The sequence below is a fragment of the Triticum dicoccoides genome, chromosome 1A, assembly GCF_002162155.2.
Source record: "Triticum dicoccoides isolate Atlit2015 ecotype Zavitan chromosome 1A, WEW_v2.0, whole genome shotgun sequence".
Lineage (NCBI taxonomy): Eukaryota > Viridiplantae > Streptophyta > Magnoliopsida > Poales > Poaceae > Triticum > Triticum dicoccoides.
Genome location: NC_041380.1, coordinates 138,085,067 through 138,109,058, shown reverse-complemented (window position 1 = coordinate 138,109,058; position 23,992 = coordinate 138,085,067). Strand labels below are relative to the sequence as shown.

Below are 23,992 nucleotides of genomic sequence, written 5' to 3'. Positions count from 1 at the left end.
CTGCATTCCTGAATGGATTTCTGGAAGAAGAGTTGTATATGATGCAACTTGAAGGTTTTGTCGATCCTAAAGTTGCTAACAAAGTGAGCAAGCTCTAGCGATCCATCAATGGACTGGTGCAAGCATCTCGAAGTTGGAATAAACGTTTTGATAGTGTGATCAAAGCATATGGTTTTATACAGACTTGCGGTGAAACATGTATTTACAAGAAAGTGAGTGGGAACACTACACCATTTCTAATAAGAATGTGTGAATGATATATTGTTGATCAGAAATGATGTAGAATTTTCTGGAAAGCATAAAGGAGTATTTGAAAGGAGTTTTTCAAATAAAGACCTCGATGAAGCTACTTACACATTGAGCATCAAGATCTATAGAGATAGATCAAGACGCTTGATAAGTTTTTTCAATGAATACATACCTTGACAAGATTTTGAAGTAGTTCAAAATGGAATAGTCAAAGAAAGAGATCTTACCTGTGTTACAAGGTGTGAAATTGAGTAAGACTCAAAGCCCGACCACGGCAGAAGATAGAAAGAGAATGAAAGTCATGCCCTATACCTCAACCATAGTTTCTATAAAGTATGCCATGCTGTGTACCAGATCTATTGTATACCCTACACTGAGTTTAGCAAGGGAGTACAATAGTGATCTAGGAGTAGATCACTGGACAACGGTCAAAATTATCCTTATGGAATAAGGATATGTTTCTCGATTATGGAGGTGACAAAAGGTTCGTCGTAAAGGGTTACGTCGATGCAAATTTTGACACTGATCCAGATGACTCTAAGTCTCAATCTGGATACATTTTGAAAGTCGGAGCAATTAGCTAGAGTAGCTCCGTGCAGAGCATTGTTGACATATAAATTTGCAAAATACATATGGATCCGAATGTGGCAGACCCGTAGACTAAACTTCTCTCACAAGCAAAACATGATCACACCTTAGTACTCTTTGGGTGTTAATCACATAGCGATGTGAACTAGATTATTGACTCTAGTAAACCATTTGGGTGTTGGTCACATGACGATGTGAACTATGGGTGTTAATCACATGGTGATGTGAACTATTGGTGTTAAATCACATGGCGATGTGAACTAGATTATTGACTCTAGTGCAAGTGGGAAACTGAAGGAAATATGCCCTACAAGCAATAATAAAGTTATTACTTATTTCCTTATTTAATGATAAATGTTTATTATTCATGCTAGAATTGTATTAACCGGAAACATAATACATGTGTGAATACATAGACAAACATAGTGTCACTAGTATGCCTCTACTTGACTAGCTCGTTAATCAAAGATGGTTAAGTTTCCTAACCATAGACATGAGTTGTCATTTGATTAACGGGATCGCATCATTATGAGAATGATGTGATTGACTTGACCCATTCCGTTAGCTTAGCACTTGATCGTTTAGTATATTGTTATTACTTTCTTCATGACTTATACATGTTCCTATGACTATGAGATTATGCAACTCCCGTTTACCTAAGGAACACTTTGTGTGCTACCAAACATCACAACGTAACTGGGTGATTATAAAGGTGCTCTACAGGTGTCTCCGAAGGTACTTGTTGAGTTGGCGTATTTCGAGATTAGGATTTGTCACTCCGATTGTCGGAGAGGTATCTCTGGGCACACTCGGTAATACACATCACTATAAGCCTTGCAAGCATTTTAACTAATGAGTTAGTTACGAGATGATGTATTATGGAACGAGTAAAGAGACTTGCCGGTAACGAGATTGAACTAGGCATTGAGATACCGACGATTGAATCTCGGGAAAGTAACATACCGATGACAAAGGGAACAACGTATGTTGTTATGCGGTTCGACTGATAAAGATCTTCGTAGAAAATGTAGGAGCCAATATGGGCATCCAGGTTCCGCTATTGGTTATTAACCAGAGAAAGTGTCTCGGCCATGTCTACATAGTTCTCAAACCCGTAGGGTCCGCACGCTTAACATTCATTGACGATATAGTATTTATGAGTTATGTATGTTGGTAACCGAATGTTGTTCGGAGTTCCGGATAAGATCACGTACATGACGAGGAACTCCGGAATGGTCCGGAGATAAAGTTTGATATATGGGATAATAGTGTTTGGTCTCCGAAAGGGTTCCGGAATTCACCAGAAGGGGTTTCGGATGTTTCCCGAAATGTTTGGGTACGAGAACACTTTATTTGGGCCAAAGGGGAAAGCCCACAAGGTTTCGGAAAGCGCAAAAGGAAGTTTTGCGGAGTCCAGGGGCCAGACGCCAGGGTCCGTGGCGTCTGGGTCCAGACGCCGGGAACCCTGGCGTCTGGCCCTGGAGTCTGAGAAGGACTCTTGCCTTTCGGGTGAAACTGACTTTGTGGAGGCCTTTACTGCAAGTTTCGACCCCAAGGCTCAACATATAAATAGAGGGGTAGGGCTAGCACCCAAGACACATCAAGAAACACCAAGCCATGTGCCATCAACCCTGTCCCCTCTAGTTTATCCTCCGTCATAGTTTTCGTACTGCTTAGGCAAAGCCCTGCGGAGATTGTTCTTCACGAACACCATCACCACGCCGTGCTGCCAGAACTCATCTGCTACTTCGCCCCTCTTGCTGGATCGAGAAGGCGAGGACGTCATCGAGCTGAAGGTGTGCTGAACGCGGAGGTGCCGTACGTTCGGTACTTGATCGGGACGGATCGTGAAGGTGTACGACTACATCAACCGCGTTGATAAACGCTTCCGCTTTCGGTCTACGAGGGTACGTAGACATACTCTCCCCTCTCGTTGCTATGCATCACCATGATCTTGCATGTCCGTAGGAATTTTTTTGAAATTACTACGTTACCCAACAGTTTCATGGTAAAAATAAACTGAAATTAAAATTGTCTTTGCCTTTTTAAGGCACCTTTGTAACTGTTTATACTCAGACCAACTCTTGATGTAATATCAGGTCTTGCGACCCTGGCTTGTAATATTTTGTTTCTTTGTTTAAATTTGAGTATTAGAGTTGTGTTGTGATATTATACCATGAGTCATTGGTCTTGATCGTGCATGCTGCGTGGATGTTTAGTGCACGATTAATTTCAGAGGCGTCACATGATATTACTAAATCAGCCACAATTAATATGAATTGAAGGGGCTACTTAAGGAAATGGAGAAAAAAGATCAACTATTACAAGGTCTCATGTTAAGTTAAACTGAAATTTGATTTTTTAACAACAATTTGTGTTTGTACTTTGTGTGGAAAATAATTTAACAATATTACTAATTTGGTTACAATTAATATGGATAGAAGGGACTACTTAAGAAAAAGGAGGAGGGAAAAGAGATCAATTACTATAGGGTTTCATGGTAAAAATAAACTGAAATTAAAATTGCTCTCGTTGAGATCAATTACTATAGGGTTTCATGGTAAAAATAAACTGGTGTTGATCCTGCATGCTGCGTGGATGTTTAGTGCACGATTAATTTCAGAGGCGTCACATGATATTACTAAATCAGCCACAATTAATATGAATTGAAGGGACTACTTAAGGAAATGGAGAAAAAAGATCAACTATTACAAGGTCTCATGTTAAGTTAAACTGAAATTAAATTTGCTCTCATCGGGAGTTGACAATTCACACAAGGATTATATGAAGCAGAAACCAGAAACCGACAATAGTTTGATTTTTTTAACAACAATTCATGCTTGAACTTTGTGTGGAAAATAAATTAACAATATTACTAATTTGGTCACAATTAATATGGATAGAAGGGAGTAGTTAAGAAAAAGGAGGGGGGCAAGAGATCAATATAGGGTTTCATGGTAAAAATAAACTGAAATTAAAATTGTCTTTGCCTTTTTAAGGCACCTTTGTAACTGTTTATACTCGGACCAACTCTTGATGTAATACCAGGTCTTGCGACCCTGGCTTGTAATATTTTGTTTCTTTGTTTAAATTTGAGTAGTAGAGTTGTGTTGTGATATTATACCATGAGTCATTGGTCTTGATCGTGCATGCTGCGTGGATGTTTAGTGCACAATTAATTTCGTAGGCGTCACATGATATTACTAAATCAGCCACAATTAATATGAATTGAAGGGACTACTTAAGGAAATGGAGAAAAAAGATCAACTATTACAAGGTCTCATGTTAAGTTAAACTGAAATTAAATTTGCCCTCATCGGGAGTTGAAAATTCACACAAGGATTATATGAAGCAGAAACCAGAAACCGAAAATAGTTTGATTTTTAAACAACAATTTGTGTTTGTACTTTGTGTGGAAAATAAATTAACAATATTACTAATTTGGTCACAATTAATATGGATAGAAGGGAGTACTTAAGAAAAAGGGGGAGGGAAAAGAGATCAATTACTATAGGGTTTCATGGTAAAAATAAACTGAAATTAAAATTGCTCTCGTTGAGATCAATTACTATAGGGTTTCATGGTAAAAATAAACTGGTCTTGTTCGTGCATGCTGCATGGATGTTTAGTGCACGATTAATTTCGGAGGCGTCACATGATATTACTAAATCAGCCACAATTAATATGAATTGAAGGGACTACTTAAGGAAATGGAGAAAAAAGATCAACTATTACAAGGTCTCATGTTAAGTTAAACTGAAATTAAATTTGCTCTCATCGGGAGTTGACAATTCACACAAGGATTATATGAAGCAGAAACCAGAAACCGACAATAGTTTGATTTTTTTAACAACAATTCATGTTTGAACTTTGTGTGGAAAATAAATTAACAATATTACTAATTTGGTCACAATTAATATGGATAGAAGGGAGTACTTAAGAAAAAGGAGGGGGGGGCAAGAGATCAATATAGGTTTTCATGGTAAAAATAAACTGAAATTAAAATTGTCTTTGCCTTTTTAAGGCACCTTTGTAACTGTTTATACTCAGACCAACTCTTGGTGTAATACCAGGTCTTGCGACCCTGGCTTGTAATATTTTGTTTCTTTGTTTAAATTTGAATAGTAGAGTTGTGTTGTGATATTATACCATGAGTCATTGGTCTTGATCGTGCATGCTGCGTGGATGTTTAGTGCACAATTAATTTCGGAGGCGTCACATGATATTACTAAATCAGCCACAATTAATATGAATTGAAGGGACTACTTAAGGAAATGGAGAAAAAAGATCGACTATTACAAGGTCTCACGTTAAGTTAAACTGAAATTAAATTTGCCCTCATCGGGAGTTGAAAATTCACACAAGGATTATATGAAGCAGAAACCAGAAACCGACAATAGTTTGATTTTTTAACAACAATTTGTGTTTGTACTTTGTGTGGAAAATAAGTTAACAATATTACTAATTTGGTCACAATTAATATGGATAGAAGGGAGTACTTAAGAAAAAGGGGGAGGGAAAAGAGATCACTTACTATAGGGTTTCATGGTAAAAATAAACTGAAATTAAAATTGCTCTCGTTGAGATCAATTACTATAGGGTTTCATGGTAATAATAAACTGGTCTTGTTCATGCATGCTGCATGGATGTTTAGTGCACGATTAATTTCGGAGGCGTCACATGATATTACTAAATCAGCCACAATTAATATGAATTGAAGGGACTACTTAAGGAAATGGAGAAAAAAGATCAACTATTACAAGGTCTCATGTTAAGTTAAACTGAAATTAAATTTGCTCTCATCGGGAGTTGACAATTCACACAGGGATTATATGAAGCAGAAACCAGAAACCGACAATAGTTTGATTTTTTTAACAACAATTCATGCTTAAACTTTGTGTGGAAAATAAATTAACAATATTACTAATTTGGTCACAATTAATATGGATAGAAGGGAGTAGTTAAGAAAAAGGAGGGGGGGCAAGAGATCAATATAGGGTTTCATGGTAAAAATAAACTGAAATTAAAATTGTCTTTGCCTTTTTAAGGCACCTTTGTAACTGTCTATACTCAGACCAACTCTTGATATAATATCAGGTCTTGCGACCCTGGGTTGTAATATTTTGTTTCTTTGTTTAAATTTGAGTAGTAGAGTTGTGTTGTGATATTATACCATGAGTCGTTGGTCTTGATCGTGCATGCTGCGTGGATGTTTAGTGCACGATTAATTTCGGAGGCGTCACATGATATTACTAAATCAGCCACAATTAATATGAATTGAAGGGACTACTTAAGGAAATGGAGAAAAAAGATCAACTATTACAAGGTCTCATGTTAAGTTAAACTGAAATTAAATTTGCCCTCATCGGGAGTTGAAAATTCACACAAGGATTATATGAAGCAGAAACCAGAAACCGACAATAGTTTGATTTTTTAACAACAATTTGTATTTGTACTTTGTGTGGAAAATAAGTTAACAATATTACTAATTTGGTCACAATTAATATGGATAGAAGGGAGTACTTAAGAAAAAGGGGGAGGGAAAAGAGATCAATTACTATAGGGTTTCATGGTAAAAATAAACTAAAATTAAAATTGCTCTCGTTGAGATCAATTACTATAGGGTTTCATGGTAAAAATAAACTGGTCTTGTTCGTGCATGCTGCGTGGATGTTTAGTGCACGATTAATTTCGGAGGCGTCACATGATATTACTAAATCAGCTACAATTAATATGAATTGAAGGGACTACTTAAGGAAATGGAGAAAAAAGATCAACTATTACAAGGTCTCATGTTAAGTTAAACTGAAATTAAATTTGCTCTCATCGGGAGTTGACAATTCACACAAGGATTATATGAAGCAGAAACCAGAAACCGACAATAGTTTGAATTTTTTAACAACAATTCATGCTTGAACTTTGTGTGGAAAATAAATTAACAATATTACTAATTTGGTCACAATTAATATGGATAGAAGGGAGTAGTTAAGAAAAAGGAGGGGGGGCAAGAGATCAATATAGGGTTTCATGGTAAAAATAAACTGAAATTAAAATTGTCTTTGCCTTTTTAAGGCACCTTTGTAACTGTTTATACTCACACCAACTCTTGGTGTAATACCAGGTCTTGCGACCCTGGCTTGTAATATTTTGTTTCTTTGTTTAAATTTGAGTAGTAGAGTTGTGTTGTGATATTATACCATGAGTCATTGGTCTTGATCGTGCATGCTGCGTGGATGTTTAGTGCACAATTAATTTCGGAGGCGTCACATGATATTACTAAATCAGCCACAATTAATATGAATTGAAGGGACTACTTAAGGAAATGGAGAAAAAAGATCGACTATTACAAGGTCTCACGTTAAGTTAAACTGAAATTAAATTTGCCCTCATCGGGAGTTGAAAATTCACACAAGGATTATATGAAGCAGAAACCAGAAACCGACAATAGTTTGATTTTTTAACAACAATTTGTGTTTGTACTTTGTGTGGAAAATAAGTTAACAATATTACTAATTTGGTCACAATTAATATGGATAGAAGGGAGTACTTAAGAAAAAGGGGGAGGGAAAAGAGATCACTTACTATAGGGTTTCATGGTAAAAATAAACTGAAATTAAAATTGCTCTCGTTGAGATCAATTACTATAGGGTTTCATGGTAATAATAAACTGGTCTTGTTCATGCATGTTGCATGGATGTTTAGTGCACGATTAATTTCGGAGGCGTCACATGATATTACTAAATCAGCCACAATTAATATGAATTGAAGGGACTACTTAAGGAAATGGAGAAAAAAGATCAACTATTACAAGGTCTCATGTTAAGTTAAACTGAAATTAAATTTGCCCTCATCGGGAGTTGACAATTCACACAGGGATTATATGAAGCAAATTTGTGTTCGTACTTTGTGTGGAAAATAAATTAACAATATTACTAATTTGGTCACAATTAATATGGATAGAAGGGAGTACTTAAGAAAAAGGAGGAGGGAAAAGAGATTAATTACTATTGGGTTTCATGGTAAAAATAAACTGAAATTAAAATTGCTCTCATCGGGAGTTGAAAATTCACACAAGGATTATATGAAGCAAATTTGTGTTCGTACTTTGTGTGGAAAAAAATTAACAATATTACTAATTTGGTCACAATTAATATGGATAGAAGGGAGTACTTAAGAAAAAGGAGGAGGGAAAAGAGATCAATTACTATTGGATTTCATGGTAAAAATAAACTGAAATTAAAATTGCTCTCGTTGAGATCAATTACTATAGGGTTTCATGGTAAAAATAAACTAAAATTAAAATTGCTCTTGTTGAGAGTTGAACTCAAGGTCTCATGTTAAGTTAAACTGAAATTAAATTTGCCCTCATGGGGAGTTGAAAATTCACACAAGGATTATATGAAGCAAATTTGTGTTCGTACTTTGCGTGGAAAATAAATTAACAATATTACTAATTTGGTCACAATTAATATGGATAGAAGGGAGTACTTAAGAAAAAGGAGGAGGGAAAAGAGATCAATTACTATTGGGTTTCATGGTAAAAATAAACTGAAATTAAATTTGCCCTCATCGGGAGTTGAAAATTCACACAAGGATTATGTGAAGCAAATTTGTGTTCGTACTTTGTGTGGAAAATAAATTAATAATATTACTAATTTGGTCACAATTAATATGGATAGAAGGGAGTACTTAAGAAAAAGGAGGAGGGAAAAGAGTTCAATTACTATTGGGTTTCATGGTAAAAATAAACTGAAATTAAAATTGCTCTCATCGGGAGTTGAAAATTCACACAAGGATTATATGAAGCAAATTTGTGTTCGTACTTTGTGTGGAAAATAAATTAACAATATTACTAATTTGGTCACAATTAATATGGATAGAAGGGAGTACTTAAGAAAAAGGAGGAGGGAAAAGAGATCAATTACTATTGGGTTTCATGGTAAAAATAAACTGAAATTAAATTTGCCCTCATCGGGAGTTGAAAATTCACACAAGGATTATGTGAAGCAAATTTGTGTTCGTACTTTGTGTGGAAAATAAATTAATAATATTACTAATTTGGTCACAATTAATATGGATAGAAGGGAGTACTTAAGAAAAAGGAGGAGGGAAAAGAGTTCAATTACTATTGGGTTTCATGGTAAAAATAAACTGAAATTAAAATTGCTCTCATCGGGAGTTGAAAATTCACACAAGGATTATATGAAGCAAATTTGTGTTCGTACTTTGTGTGGAAAATAAATTAACAATATTACTAATTTGGTCACAATTAATATGGATAGAAGGGAGTACTTAAGAAAAAGGAGGAGGGAAAAGAGATCAATTACTATTGGGTTTCATGGTAAAAATAAACTGAAATTAAATTTGCCCTCATCGGGAGTTGAAAATTCACACAAGGATTATGTGAAGCAAATTTGTGTTCGTACTTTGTGTGGAAAATAAATTAATAATATTACTAATTTGGTCACAATTAATATGGATAGAAGGGAGTACTTAAGAAAAAGGAGGAGGGAAAAGAGTTCAATTACTATTAGGTTTCATGGTAAAAATAAACTGAAATTAAAATTGCTCTCATCGGGAGTTGAAAATTCACACAAGGATTATATGAAGCAAATTTGTGTTCGTACTTTGTGTGGAAAATAAATTAACAATATTACTAATTTGATCACAATTAATATAGATAGAAGGGAGTACTTAAGAAAAAGGAGGAGGGAAAAGAGATCAATTACTATTGAGTTTCACGATAAAAATAAACTGATATTTAAATTGCTCTCGTTGAGAGTTGAACTCAAGACCTCCCGCTTACTAAACGGGTGCTCTAACCAACTGAGCTACGAGAGCTGCCGTGAAATCATTTGTCCACAGAATATTTAAAACTACATCGATTAGTCCAGTCTTCCACACCCTCTGCAATACTGCTCTGCATAGGACAGCAGCAGGAGATCCCCAAAAATGGACGCCACCGTGGTCGCCGTCGCCAGCGACGGAGATGAAGGCGACGACCGCCGCCACCTCCTTGAGACTGGAAGCGAGATCCTCCCATACCCCGAATCCCCTTGGCGGCCGCAGCCGCCGGGGGCGGATGCGAAGCCCGAGCAGCAGAAGCCGCAGCGGGTCGCCTCGCTCGATGTGTTCCGCGGTCTCACCGTCGCCGTCAGTAGAACCCTAACCTCTTCGGCTCTTCCCACAGGCTTGTATGTTTCTCTTCTGATTCGCGTGCCAATCGTGTTTGCTTGCGCCTGAGCAGATGATGATACTCGTGGACGACGCCGGCGGGGCGTGGCCGGGGATAAACCACGCGCCGTGGTTCGGGGTGACTGTGGCGGACTTCGTCATGCCGGCCTTCCTCTTCATCATCGGCGTCTCCGCCGCCCTCGTCTTCAAGGTATACCGAATTACTGATGCTTACTAGTTACTACTATCCGCTCACCATTATGAAACGATGTAGTACAAGTGTATAACCATCCCAAGAACCAAATGGTCGTGCTATATGAACATAACCAAATGGTTGGGGCTGTAGGGACCGGGAAATGGTTCAAGGCTTGCTAGATTTTTCATTTGCCCTTAACCTTGGGCGTCTTCAACTGTTACTAACCTACAGAATGTTTTGCACCTGTTGTACCTTATCATAAGCAACCGCTGATATTTTGTAAAGTGCCTCCTGAGCACGCTACAACTTCTCCAAAATGAAGTTTGAGGACCTGTTTTGCCATTTTCATGGATGCCAGACCCTTGTAAAACCTTCACAGAGCAAAAACGTTCAGTTTGGCTACCATTTTCCTCAAAAGTTTGCTTAAGCCTTTTTTAAGTGTGCGAACTATTTTGATCATCAGATAACTATGATTTCAAAGTAGGAAACTGGGAACCAACGGTTCATTGTAGAAGTTGCTCTACTGAGATCATGTATTATACGCCCGAAAAAGAAAAAAGGAAAAAAGATGAAAGAGATCATGGGTTGTATTCTCGTTGCCAAATTGTTGTAAACCTCAGTAGGGCAATCTGTTGAGTTTGTCTAACATTTCTTTCTAAAATTAACCTTTTCATTCCTAGCTTCTATACCAAGTATATTATTATCATCAGATACTCTTTATTCCTTAGCGGGGAACTAGGAATTAATGATTATCGCTGTAGAGGTTGGACTAGTGAGGTCCTGGGTTATGTGAGGAACTCTATTTCTCTTTATGAAATTATGTACTTAAAACCTTCAACTATGCCACGGCACTTAGATAGTGGACTTCAGTTGCTGTGAACAAAATCTTATTCCCTGTGCTAGTTCTGCTCTACCTAGAATACCACTGATTTGCATATCTCCACCTAGATGTTTGATTTTCAGTTTTAACCATCGACCAACTCATTATTGAATAACATCTGACAAATATGGATGGTGCACTACAGAAAACACCAAACAAGATAGCAACATCCAAGAAGGCTGCATGTAGGGCTATCAAGCTTTTCATCTTGGGCGTAATTTTGCAAGGTCATACTTATCCTAGTTCTTTACTACTCCCTCCGTCCCATAATATAAGAACGTTTTTGACACTTCACCTGTCTTATTTCATTTCTCTTGTGTTAGAGTTTAGCTTAAACAAACTTTTTTCTTTTAGGAGGATACATTCATGGATGGCACAAATTAACTTATGGCATTGATTTGGATCATATTCGATGGCTAGGTGTGCTACAGGTAATTCGTAAACTACATATGTTTATTTTCGAGTTTGTATTCGTCTTCTTTCTATTTACTGAATTTTAACTTTTCTAATTGCCATTTTGCTTCTGGTAGAGAATAGCTATTGGATACTTTCTAGCAGCAATTTCTGAGATTTGGCTTGTGAACAATACTTCGGTGGATTCGCCAGTATCATTTGTGAAGAAGTACTTCGTGGAGTGGTTAGTCAATAATGGTAACATTTTATTAAGAAAATATTTGGTTTTACACTATCTACATTCTTCATGAATTAGTATTAAGCCTTTTGGAATTATGAATCCTATCCTTTATATTATGCTCTTGCTATTTCCTGTGATTCAGTAAACCAAGTTCTGCCTCAAAATACTATTTTCAGTGATACTGTATAAAATAGCATGTTTCATTGCCTGTTTCAGAATTTTGTTGTCTTTAGTTTATGAGGCCTTTTATATCAAATTTTGGTTCCTCTGCCGTGCTGTATGTTTGTGATTAGATAACTTCCTGCTGTTAGTCAGAAAATGTACAAATCTTGTAACTTGGGTGTACTTTGGATGAGATAAGCTGTATGGAATTACTAAGAATTATTCTGAACACAGAACATGCTATACACTAGTACCAGTACTCACTTCTGTTTATCTTCTGAAGGATCATGGCCATAATGATTTCAGCTCTGTACATTGGCTTGGTATTTGGCCTATATGTTCCAAACTGGGAATTTAAAGTTCAGACTAGCAGTTCGACCTTTTCAAATCCAACCAATGATGTTGGGTTCAAAACGGTAAGATGAGAATGTCTCAGTTAGACCTAATTACCTTGTTCTATTTGAAGATATTAGGATGTATGCTCTGAAGTTGTTTTGGATGATGTAGTATTATGTACTTTTAACACTATGATTTTTACGTCACGTGATAATTGTTTGTATGTGGTGATATGTTTGAATTGACGTGGCTACTCAAGCTGCCGCAGTTCAATTTTGGCACTTGATATATTTCCCAGTAAATACACTTCGACACTGTTGCCTGTTGACTAAGTGAGGAATGACTCTCTTTGTAAATAAATTTGGAAAGCTAATTGATAAGATTGATATAAATTTAAGATTCAGATCTCAGCGTCCATCATCTTTTGTCGAATTGGTTTGTTCTTGGAAATTCCTTGGAATTGGTTTGGTAGGCAACAGAACCTAAGCTAGTACACCTAGTATAAAAGAAACTAGTACCACACCTTGTTGGAAACTGAGTGGGGATTTGCTCACTCAAACTCAATCTCAAACACAATTTTAATTAAAATGGGGTCTCCCGGCTGGTTACCTTGGGGATCCAGGAGTTCAAACTTGATTATTCAATCATATTAATAAAATGTCAACCGACTTTCTAAGTGCCGGTTCTACCAGCATTTCTGCCAACTACCTGATAGACACAAGTCGCGTACTATTACCACTACATGCCACACCATGATTAACCCCTCTCCCCTCCCTGGTTGGGCCTTTCACTCTTTTATTTTTAGCCTCAAACAACTGAACATCGTCATATCTATGTTGTTGCACTTACGTACCTGTTTGTTGCACTTGTTTTGTTAACTTGCAGATCCAGTGTGGACTTAGAGGTAGTCTTGGACCACCTTGCAATGCAGTTGGCTTTGTAGATCGGGTTTTGCTTGGGGAAAGTCACCTGTACAAGAACCCAGTGTACAAAAGAACTAAGGTTTTGATTTAAGGCTTAGGATGCTATTTTTTTACTTCAGCATCAAAGAGTTTAAGACAATTTCTCCATAGGATAGAAGTTCTGTAATATATCCTAAGGATCAAATTTCTCTTTTTCATTCAACCATAGGAATGCAGTATTAATTCCCCTGATTATGGACCGCTTCCTCCGAATGCGCCAAACTGGTGCCTGGCTCCCTTTGACCCGGAGGGTTTATTAAGGTAGTTATATATAGCTTCTGTTATTAATTAATTGCTGATTGCATACCTAATCATACCAGGCTTCTTTATCATCCCAACTAATGTTAAACAAGTACGAAAACTGACATCTCTCCTAGAAAAATCAGGTTGTGACCCCCATCTTTCTTTCCACCTGGTTTCGCAGTACATTGATGGCTGCAGTGAGTTGCTTTGTTGGTTTGCATTTTGGTCATGTCTTGATTCATTGCAAGGTACATCACCTGAAATGCAGTACATTTTCAAGTTTTCAACCATGTGCTTGTCTGTTGGAACCTTCATTATTGAGCAAAACAGAATTATGAATGAAACAAAGAGACATTTCCAGATTTCTCTAACCTTGCTTCTGCTGCAGACTCATTCACAGCGAATGATGTCATGGCTGCTAGCTTCAACGGTGCTAACAGTCTCAGGATTTTTATTACAATTATTAGGTGAGTCTGCATTCTACAGGAGAGTGACATGCGGGGAACCATGATTCAAATTAGACCTTCCATTTCTGTGCTGACGGCTTGTTGGTCTTTAGGTATGCCTTTCAGCAAGCCTTTGTATACTGTGAGCTACATGCTGCTGGCTGGTGGAGTATCTGGGTTCCTTCTGTTGCTGCTATACTGCATAGTAAGTTGTGCAATCTTTGGTCCAGGCTGTTGCCTGTAACATTGGTATTCTCAATCATATTAATCTTGATATCACCTTCTTTTTCCCACAATACTTTGGAACCAAATCTAACAAACTAGATCATCATGAAGTCTATTCATTCAAATCTAACAACCTATATGTTTCTCAGGTCGATGTTATCCACATCAAGAAGCCATTAATTCTGTTCCAGTGGTTGGGCATGAATGCGCTTATAGTCTATGTCTTGGCAGCTTGTGAGCTCTTCCCTACGTTTATTCAAGGGTTCTACTGGCGGTCACCAGAGAACAACCTGGTATGTATTTGATGCATATGCATCTCTTGCCATATTTGTTGTAGATCATGTAGAGCTCATGCCAATTTATCGCGCACACCAAGTATCATGCTGGTCACGCATTTATCGGTTCGGAAAATTACCCACCGCTGTTACCCCTGAAGCACCCGGTTTCATGAGAGATAACCCAGAAAAAAAAACTGCTTTTCAGGTGGATGCCACGGAGTCTCTGCTCCAGGCCATCTTCCATTCGAAACGTTGGGGCACCTTGGCCTTCGTCCTCGTGGAGATCATCTTCTGGTGCTTGGCCGCCTGCTTCCTCCACATGAAAGGCATTTACCTGAAACTGTAGTAACATTTGTTATGACCCTTTGACATAGCCACTTTCCCTGTAAATATTGGATTGCTAAATCGATGTGTTTGGACATGGTCTGTCACGATGTAACATTTGCATTACCTGAAACTGTAGTAACATTTGTTATATTTCTTTACGGAGGGAGTACAATATATGCAGGTCCTGTCCACCACAGTATACTTCTTTTTGTTTCTTGCAGAGTGCACAGTAACTTTTTTATTTGCGGGGAAATGGTTAGGAAGAGTACTATCATGTGATGCAATGCTCGCCACCTCGACAGGGCTGCTTAAGGGCATGTACCACATGTGCTGCCCCATGCTCCACGTGTGCACGAAACGGAGAGGACGGTGGTTTCATCTAGCATGTCCCCAACCCGTGACCCCAAGCTGCCATCATTGATAAGCTCCTTTTCCTTCTCTCTCGTCAGCGTTTTCACTATTCTGTTTCCTAGAAGGGAATGGTCGTGAGCAGAGCAGGTCGCTGGCTTGCTTTTCCCCTCTCTTTCATACCTTTCTCAGCGAGGAGTTCGGTTCTTCTGCAGGATGCCGCTTTGGCCTGCAAGCAGCATGATGGACCATCCGATCCTACGTGGATAGTTGGGGCATCACTCTACGGTGGAGCATTGGCCATGCCCTAAGAGCCCGGACTGGGCAAATTTGACCCCTATATGTCCATGGAGCCGGCAACCCCCTATATGCCCACCCTGGCATCCACATCTTCCACTTTCAAAACCTCAAATCCATGCAAACACATGTACATCAATCATTGAACAATACGAATATACATAACAATTAATATAACACACAAGTAAAATGAGAAAAAAAACATAATTTAAACATAAACATTATTGCAGTAAAAAATATATAATTCAAACATACAATTTATTGGGAGTGCATAGTCAATGATTTTCAGCGCACTATATGATATACCAAATGATGTGACAAGATGATATCGTATCACTATGGTGCTCACGTTTTTGCGAAACCCGACAATACTCGGATATCTAGTCTCAATAGGTACGAAGGTAATCGCAAAGATGGTGAGGCTATCAAAGTGATGGTAAGGAAGGAAAAGTTTGTGACAGAATGAATACCTTTGTCACACATCCTTTACGAAATCGGAGGTAACCGACCTTGCTTCCAGTTCTTGGTGTCAAAGGGATGAATGGTCGTCGTCGATGTCGAGCGTTGTTGGTTGATGTAGTCGATGGAGAGGTACAAGATAGTCATCCTGAGGAAGTGTTGGTGATGAACTGGTGGCATGAGCATGATGATCTGTGGAGGGGGTCTCGGTGTTGATTAAGAACCTCCAATTTTGTCTTGGCCAAATGATGTGGAAACCTATATAAGGGCCTCGGGCATGTCGATAGCTTTAGAACGTGCCCAAGAATGCTCCCCAAGAACTCTCAAATCAAAGTCTGGGGTCATGAATTAGAGCAAAAACAAAGAATGGGGGCAATGCTAAAATTACGATGCAACTTGCAACCTCTTGTTTAGCCCGGAAGTTCCGGGGGTGCCCAGAAGGTCCAGGGTTCATAAAAGAACTACGAGGTCGAACTCCAAATTTCAGATTTGAGTTTTGGGGCAGAGAAACTCGATTTTCAGGGCAAAAATGAAGTAGAAAAAGAAAAATTGAGGCTAGTGATGCAAAGAAAAGGCAGATTCACGTGCCAAACACTAGATCTACGGATCTAAATCAACAAAAACCCACAAGGAACAACAGATCACAAGAAATTTGGTATGGCTATTTTTGTGGAATTTTTTCGAATTAGGGCTTAAAACTTTGAACTGAGGGTAGAAAGTGGAGAGGTGTGGGTTTCAATTCGTGGCAACCTTACTCTTGCTACCAAATGGTGTAGGGCCAAACCCTTGTTTGCCCAATCTTCATGAATTAGAGGTGGATTTGAGGAGTAACATGAAGAACACAAGGGGGAAAGCACTCTATTGGAAAAGATCCACACACAAGGCACTCAAATCACAAGCAACGAGATAGATCACAAGCATCTAACAACAACAAAGAAAAAAATACATAAGCAGTTCGTCCAAATCTCTAGGAGAGATGAGTCTTGATAATCCTATGATGGGATCCTTCTCCACAAGTGGAGTCCTTTGTACTCCTAAGGAGTCATCCCCTCAAGAGGAGGTCTTCGTCTCCATGAGAAGAGCCATCTCCATGAAAGGAGTAATTCCACAAGGGGTGATACATCATACATGAGCTAAGCTCTATAGTTTTGGTTCTAATCTTAGCTAACTCTAGAATGGAGGAGAGGGAAGGCTATATATATAGTCCAAGCCAAGAAGGGGGAAGTGAGGAGGGGAACATGGGTTGCGCCCAACTCGCTGCGCGCAGACAGGGGCCGGAAGTTCCGAGCTTTCCAAGAGTTTGCACTGCTGCACGCGAGGGATGCCGGAAGTTTCAGGGGCCAGAAGCTCCAAGATGGAGGCCGGAGGTTCCGGGAGCTCCATGCTTCCTTCGCGGATGGAGTGGGCATGATCTTGTGCTTAAACTCGGAGAGCGGAAACGAGACAGCACGGATGGAGTAGGCGTGATCTTGTGCTTAGATTCATTATCACGCTTCAAGCTCCGCTCAAACCTATGCATGCATAGAAGAGGAGGGTCAAGTAGTATAACATGCAAAAAGGATTGATTTCTGATCTTGAGCTCAAATGCACCCTGATGAACAGTAAAATAAAAAATAGTAAAAAATATAAAAATTCTGAATTTTTGTTGTGGTAAACTTTGACAAATGTTTTGTATACTTGCAAAACTTCAGCACGAAATAACATTTGTGAAACGTGTGGAAAATCAACACCAAAATGTTTTCAAAACTGGCATTTTTGAAACATCAATTTTTTTTGCCATGCCTTCCATGAATGTCATTTCGTGCTGAAATTTTGAAAGCGTACTAAACATTTGTCAAAGTTTACCAAAAATATTTAGAATGTTCTGAATTCTTTTACTATTTTTTTGATTTTACTGTTAATAAGGGAGCATTTAAGCTCGGGAGCAGATACTCCATGTCCCAAATTTTAGGACTACTTTGAACTGAGAACAAAAATATAGAGATAGGATAGCTGCTGAACCGTCATTTTTTGGCTCAAATGTCCTTAAAAAACGTTTTTTGGGCAGCTGCTCTATTTTACATCACTTCTCAGCTCTAAAAACCCTTTTTTTGCAGCAGTTTCACTGGTATTTTGTATAAATTTCATGAGAAACTATTTCTTTCTAAATATTTGTGTATAACTTCATGAAAAAACAATTCTTTCTAAAATCATGCGAGTTGGGATTTTGTGCTTAGACTCGGAGAGCAGAAAAGAGAGAGAGAGAGAGAGAGAGAGAGAGAGAGAGAGAGATTTCTCTAGTAATTCATCTCCGAACTCAGTAAAAAGTAAAAAACCTCTCTTTTTTGCAGCAAATTCACTGGATTTTTGTATAAATTTCATGAGAAAACATTTCTTCCTAAAATTTCACGAAAACCTTAACAATTCTTTCTAAAAATATGTGTATAAATTTCATGAGAAAACAATTCTTTCTAAAATCACGCGAGTTGGGATTTTGTGCACTCGGAGAGCGGAAACGAGACAACGCTTTCTCCCCTCACTTTTCCCCTTCGACTCTTCTCTAGCTCCCACCCTCACCTCCAAGAAGCAGCCAATCCAGCAACCCGTGCCGCCGCGCCGCGCCGCGCGGATGGCGGGTGGCAGCGGCGAGGGCGCCGCAATGTCGCCGCCTTCCTCCTCCGGCGTTGGCGGCGGCGGCGGTGGCGGAAAGCGCGGGAGGGATCCGGAGGAGGACGTGTACGTGGACAACCTCCACTCCCACAAGCGGTACCTCAGCGAGGTCGGCGCCCCTTCAGTCTCCATGGCTGTGCCTCCCCATGGTTCTTGGTTTGGGCCTGAATCAGTTTGGGGAAACGGCTTTCTGTTTCAGATTCTCGGCGGTTTATAGCTTCCATGAACAGAGTTCTTCTCTCGTTGCGTCGATTAGCGATTCCTTTGATCCGTGATCCTTCCAGTACGAGAGAGACGGGCTTCCTTGGTTTCTGGCGCTGAATTTCGTTCTTACTGATCTCTAACTCTGCGTCTTCCTTGGTTTCCCCTTTCTCTATCTTCTTCTGCTATCCGGATTAGAATTGAGCTTTGTATCATTTACATAGATTCCCGGTTCTCAAATAGCTTAAGTTCTTGGGAAACTATACTGAACAACATTTCTGTTTCCCCCCTGAATATTGTTGCTTTATCAGCTGACCGGTGGCTGTGCTAGTGCAGATAATGGCGTCCAGCCTGAATGGGCTCTCTGTTGGAGATTCGCTTGCCGACAACATCATGGAGTCCCCTGCGAGGTCGGAGAGTTCCTCTTGTATCAGGTTTGTGTGCTCTGATTCCGTGTACATTTCATCATGTTTACATCTCTGATCGTTTGTCGAAAAGCGGGTCTCAGAAATCCAAGATATATATGATGTATACTCTTTCGATCTCGTAGTATTCGGTAGGATTACTATCAATCTATCTATAGAGATACTAAGCTCCCATGATTTGAAGGGTTGTGGTGCTTCACGGGTTGTGGGGTCGCCGGGTCGGTGAAGGCCCCACTTGTAAGATTGTTTGTTGTTTGGTTTTATTTGTCCTTTTCTTTTATATTTTATTTTCCACATTTTAATTCACAAGTGCTTAATAAAATTTGTAAACATTAAAAAACAAACATTTTTTAGATTCATTCATATTTATTACATTCATGGATATTTTCGAAGTTCACGCTCACTTTTAAAGTTTGTGAACACTTTTGAAATTCAAAATTTCTTTAATTTGTGAATATTTTTTGAAATCCATGAATATATTTCGAACTCGTGAATGTTTTGCAAAATTCATGGTTTTTAAATTTCGTAATATATTTTGAAATTACTGAAAATCTTTTAATTAAACTAACTTCTTCAAATGGAAAATGATCGTCAATTTTTTTTCTTAGCTAGCATTAGGCGAGCGAGAAAAACTAAGTGAGCAAGAGGAGCAGGGAGACAAGCTGAGCGGGCATGATCTTCGTGGGTTCGCATATGTGAGTGTTATAGCAACAATTTCACGGTTGTAGCATGGAATAGGAGCTCTCAAGAGGCTCAGACGACCACCATCAACTGACACCACAGCCTAAACGTGTAAATACACCACAACCATGCACCAAACAATTTCATTCTCCCCTGGAGACAAATACAGTCTCCAACAACACTGACATTATATATGAAGAGAAAACACCATCAAAACATAATTAAAGCACAATTCAACACATATAAAATCCAAAGAAAACAACCAATCACAATAATCTACTTGATACAAAAGAGTTAATCTCAGAGTGAAGAATGGCGCGGCAAAGCGCGCGTTAGCCTCTAGTTATTTTCCAATTCAGCAGCTGATCTTCAAAAAAAAATCAGCAGCTAATGTAGGGCCTCTTTGATTCATGGGAAAAGTGGAGGAAAATATGTAATAGAAAATTCCTTTTTGACATTGTTAATGGAGGAATTTTTCCTTTGGTGTGGTTTTCGAAGGAAAAACAAAGGAATTTTACCATCCACGCAGACTTTTTTTTTGCATTTCTATGCACAAAGAACAAGGCAAAGGCCATAATAAGTTGCATAAAAAAATATGATATTACCTTTGCATGTGTTTAAGCTTTGATTTGAAGCTTCTTAGGATTCATGTGCTTTAATGTTCCCCCGAATCAAACACCCAATTCCACAAAATTCCCGTGTTTTCACAATCCTCTGTTTTGCACGTGCAATCCTATCACATTCTTGTGTTTTTCATATTCCTATTTTTTTGGAATCCTGTGAATCAAAGAAGCTCTATTATGTGAGAGGACGAATGAAATATTTTTGTGGTTCCGTATCTATTTCAGTTATGACATGCTCATCTTTTGCCTAAAAGGGATCTATTATTCTATCTTATCCATACAGTTCTCTATAAAATTGTAAACACCCTAATTTTCTCTTTAATCTTTTGAGAAATGCGGTCAATATCCTTGGGTTTTAGATTACGACAAACAGGGCTGTGGTGTGGCCTCTGTTTCAAATATTTCAGCAATTACTTGACCATAAAAAAAAAGATTTGGGGATGGTAACTCCGGTGTGGTTTCTATTGAATCTAAAATAGTGAGGGTGTCATTTTCATCCATTCATCTCTTTCTCCAGCTTGTCTAAAAGTTATGTTTACAATATTGCTGCATTTTCTAGAACAGCGACCACACTATAATATTTTATAAGATGACTAGCGTAGTTTGTCAGAACTCCTTACAATGTTCATGCTGATTTCCATAGTATGATTAAGCATCTAGGAATTAATATTACGTGTAACGGTACGGTTGGTTCTAATGTATTTGCGGTACAATTGTATTTCGATGTTTCTGTAATACACAGCATGAATAGTGAATAATCTGGACAAAGTCTTCCATCTATATGCTTATGACTAATCTGGAGCTTCTGGATACAATCTGATCCTTCTACTTTATTGCTCGATGATTGCATCCACATGTAAGCATTTAACTTACTGAATCATTATAAGCATGTTCTAGAACATGTCAAGCTATCATGATATAATTAAGAATATTACTTAAGGAATGCTTCTGAATATTGTTGTCCACAATGTCTTCTCGCCAGACGCTTATCCATTTAGGAGCCATGGTCATAAGCAGTCTGCTTGAGGATAGAATACTTATATAACTATATGTGTTCCATTTGTCTTCGATACACTTTGGAACCATCAAAGATCAATTATTGCTTGTTTCTTAGTTTTCCCAGGTCTTTTTTTCTTTTCTTGGATCCGTCTTTTTATATTTGATACAATTGATTGTGGGACTTATTTCAGTAGGTAAAATGGTGCTGTTCTTTCTCAGCAATTATATTTCTTATGGTGCACATGTTATAATGTCTTTTCCTATTTGTCACTTTCAGGGACGAAATAATCTCCCAATACTCACCAATGTCAGAAGACTCAGATGACTACCGGTACTTCGACACACAACTAAACCCCAACGGGAGTCAAGGTGATGCAATGGTCAGCCCATCAACTAGTCCAATGTCATCTCCTCACCGGTTCCAGAAACCACAAGCTAGTTTCCTACCATCAAGCCCATATCCTCTCCCCAGCTGCTCCCTCTCATCCGTGGCTTGCTCTCACCCTCGGCGTGGCTCTGAGAATGAAGGCCGGTTCCCGTCTTCACCCAATGACATGTGCCATGGCGCGGACCTGAGGCGAACGGCACTACTGAGGTCGGTGCAAATGAGGGTGCATGGTCCCCATGCGTACGACCCATCATTCGGCAGCCGGCAGGAGCAAGAACATGTCCATGAGCATGATGATGAACATGGTCATGAGCATCTGGAAGATTTGGGAGGGCCAGAAAGACCATCTTGCAGGAAATCAATTGATAATGAAGCTAGTGGCTACCAGGGGGCTGAAAACAGCTATGGGCGGCAGGAGCATGATATCGATTACATCGACGGCTGCACAGCTGATGATGTCTTGAGTGGCCCCAAGTTCAAGCAAGAAGATGATAACCAAGGTAATTCTGACGCCAGCATGGATAAAACTAGATAGGTACTATCAGAGTGCAATCACACCATGCAATTGTTGTAGTATTAATTATGGCAATGGGAGATCAGGTTTTTTGCTGTTGTAATTTTCTATGCAGTTGGATTTGTTGCAATCTGGCTGCTTTCCGCAATTTTGAAATTGTGGCATTTGAGTACCTGTCTGCTGTTTGAACGAAAAAGTCTTGCGGAGAGTGATTTATAGTATATCCGTGCATGCAATGTTTTTTCTGATTTTTTCAACGTTTGAAAGCATTACATGATGTTTGGGTTTTTTCTCGTTTCAGAGTGTATCATAGTGTGCGTTCTTATTCGTTGGTAGACAAATAGACATGACAATACACTGAAAAAAGAAGAAAAGGAAAAAAACATGAAACTATGTAACATTATGAAACAAAACAAAATTTGACAGAGTAGAAAACATGGCACAAATATCAAAATCATGTGCATGGTAGAATATAATTTCTCCTGCGAACATTTAACTAGCACTCTCCTCAAACTAAAGCCTGAGAGCAACTCTAGCAGACCCCACATCCCGCTCCGACCCGCAAAATAACCGCCAAAATGCGGGCCGGACAAAAACCTGCCCGATGAGACCCCGCATCCCGCCCCGGCCCGCAAACAATTTTGAGGGCTGCGGCAAAATCTCGGCCCCAACCCGCGTATTCACGGGTTTCCCCCTCGCCGCTGCGGTGCCCTGCATATAAGCAGGAAGCGGTTGGTGGGGGGACATTTCAGCCCGCGCTTTCCCCACCAACCACCTCCCCTCGCCGCCGGGCCGCCGCCCAAGATTCCGGCGAAAGCAGCCGGCAGGAGCTCGTCGAAAGGCCGCCACACGCACGAGGGCTCCCCTCTCCCCCTTGCGTCGGCGGACAGCCGGATTTGCGGATCTGCGGACCTTCATCGCGGGCCGCCGGATTTGGCTTTTTCGGCCGTCGGTGGCTGCGCCAAGCGATGGAGTGGTCGAGAAGCATCTCCCGCAGCCCCGGCAAGGGCGCATCACCGCATGCAGGTACGGGTTCGTCCTCCCGACGTCGCCGACGATTTGCGGGCATGGATTTGTCCGGCCGTCCACCGGGCTCGGCGCTCGCGCAGCGGCTCTGTGGCTCGCCGATGCCGCTCATACAGTGCGACGACTGCATGCGGACTGTGCTGCAGCTAACTTCGGGCACGCCGAAGCACCCCGGATGGATGTTCTTCAAATGCGAAAACGACGGGGTATGTGCACTTGCGCTAGCTCATTTTGATAGCTCATTCTTTGGTTCAATTGCGGTAGCTCATTTCGAACATGCTCATTCATGTGTGTAGGAGGATGGATGCTCATTTTGGTTTTGGGAAGGCGAATACATTGATTTATTGATAGAAAGAAACTTAATAGACGTTGCCGCACTCCTTAGAAGAATAGAAGGCAATGATGCGGCTGCATGTGCAACTAGAGGGGAAGAAACGTTTACTTCTTTCAAACCAAAGATGAAGAAACGAGAATGCAAAATCAAGAATCCGCAGATAAACAATCAATGCATGGAGAAGATATTAATTCAACTAGTGGGAGCAGTTATGAAAGTTGGAAATCTTTTAAAATGCATACTTGTGGTTCTTGTTTTCTTTGGTCTTACTATTCTAGCAAAGATTTGATGATGTCTTATGTATTTAATGTTATTGAAAAGCAAAGAAATGCATTATGTTGGATCAAA

General features: G+C 39.4%; 2 protein-coding genes and 1 non-coding gene across 4 annotated transcripts; 2 read left to right on the top strand and 1 right to left on the bottom strand.

The window, feature by feature from the left end:
* Positions 1 to 9,604: 9,604 nt before the first annotated feature.
* TRNAT-AGU lies at positions 9,605 to 9,678 on the bottom strand. Its single transcript has one exon. It is a non-coding gene; the product is annotated as a tRNA-Thr (tRNA).
* Positions 9,679 to 9,757: 79 nt separating this feature from the next.
* LOC119367454 (heparan-alpha-glucosaminide N-acetyltransferase-like) lies at positions 9,758 to 14,907 on the top strand. Of its 2 annotated transcripts, XM_037632963.1 has the most exons (13): positions 9,761 to 9,990; positions 10,085 to 10,222; positions 11,233 to 11,314; positions 11,442 to 11,518; positions 11,618 to 11,724; positions 12,167 to 12,299; positions 13,105 to 13,221; positions 13,351 to 13,442; positions 13,606 to 13,672; positions 13,813 to 13,891; positions 13,984 to 14,075; positions 14,245 to 14,388; positions 14,579 to 14,907. In XM_037632963.1, the coding sequence occupies exons 1-13, from the start codon at positions 9,790 to 9,792 to the stop codon at positions 14,717 to 14,719; spliced, it is 1,470 nt and encodes a 489-aa protein (XP_037488860.1). In that variant the 5' UTR covers positions 9,761 to 9,789; the 3' UTR covers positions 14,720 to 14,907. The 2 variants fall into 2 exon arrangements, with proteins under 2 accessions (XP_037488866.1, XP_037488860.1); XM_037632969.1 differs by lacking the exons at positions 13,105 to 13,221; positions 13,351 to 13,442; positions 13,606 to 13,672 and having other exon boundaries at positions 9,758 to 9,990.
* A 3,398-nt stretch (positions 14,908 to 18,305) lies between these two features.
* On the top strand, positions 18,306 to 22,525 carry LOC119367473. The gene is made up of 3 exons (XM_037632975.1): positions 18,306 to 18,562; positions 18,991 to 19,088; positions 21,660 to 22,525. The coding sequence occupies exons 1-3, from the start codon at positions 18,413 to 18,415 to the stop codon at positions 22,303 to 22,305; spliced, it is 894 nt and encodes a 297-aa protein (XP_037488872.1). The 5' UTR covers positions 18,306 to 18,412; the 3' UTR covers positions 22,306 to 22,525.
* Positions 22,526 to 23,992: the final 1,467 nt, after the last annotated feature.

Coding starts and splice junctions, on each gene's coding strand:
- LOC119367473 (XM_037632975.1), top strand. CDS start 18,413: ATGGCGGGTGGCAGCGGCGAGGGCGCCGCAATGTCGCCGCCTTCCTCC. Junction 18,563..18,990: donor ACAAGCGGTACCTCAGCGAG/GTCGGCGCCCCT, acceptor GTGCTAGTGCAG/ATAATGGCGTCCAGCCTGAA. Junction 19,089..21,659: donor GAGAGTTCCTCTTGTATCAG/GTTTGTGTGCTC, acceptor TGTCACTTTCAG/GGACGAAATAATCTCCCAAT.
- LOC119367454 (XM_037632963.1), top strand. CDS start 9,790: ATGGACGCCACCGTGGTCGCCGTCGCCAGCGACGGAGATGAAGGCGAC. Junction 13,892..13,983: donor ATTTTTATTACAATTATTAG/GTGAGTCTGCAT, acceptor GTTGGTCTTTAG/GTATGCCTTTCAGCAAGCCT. Junction 14,076..14,244: donor TGTTGCTGCTATACTGCATA/GTAAGTTGTGCA, acceptor TATGTTTCTCAG/GTCGATGTTATCCACATCAA.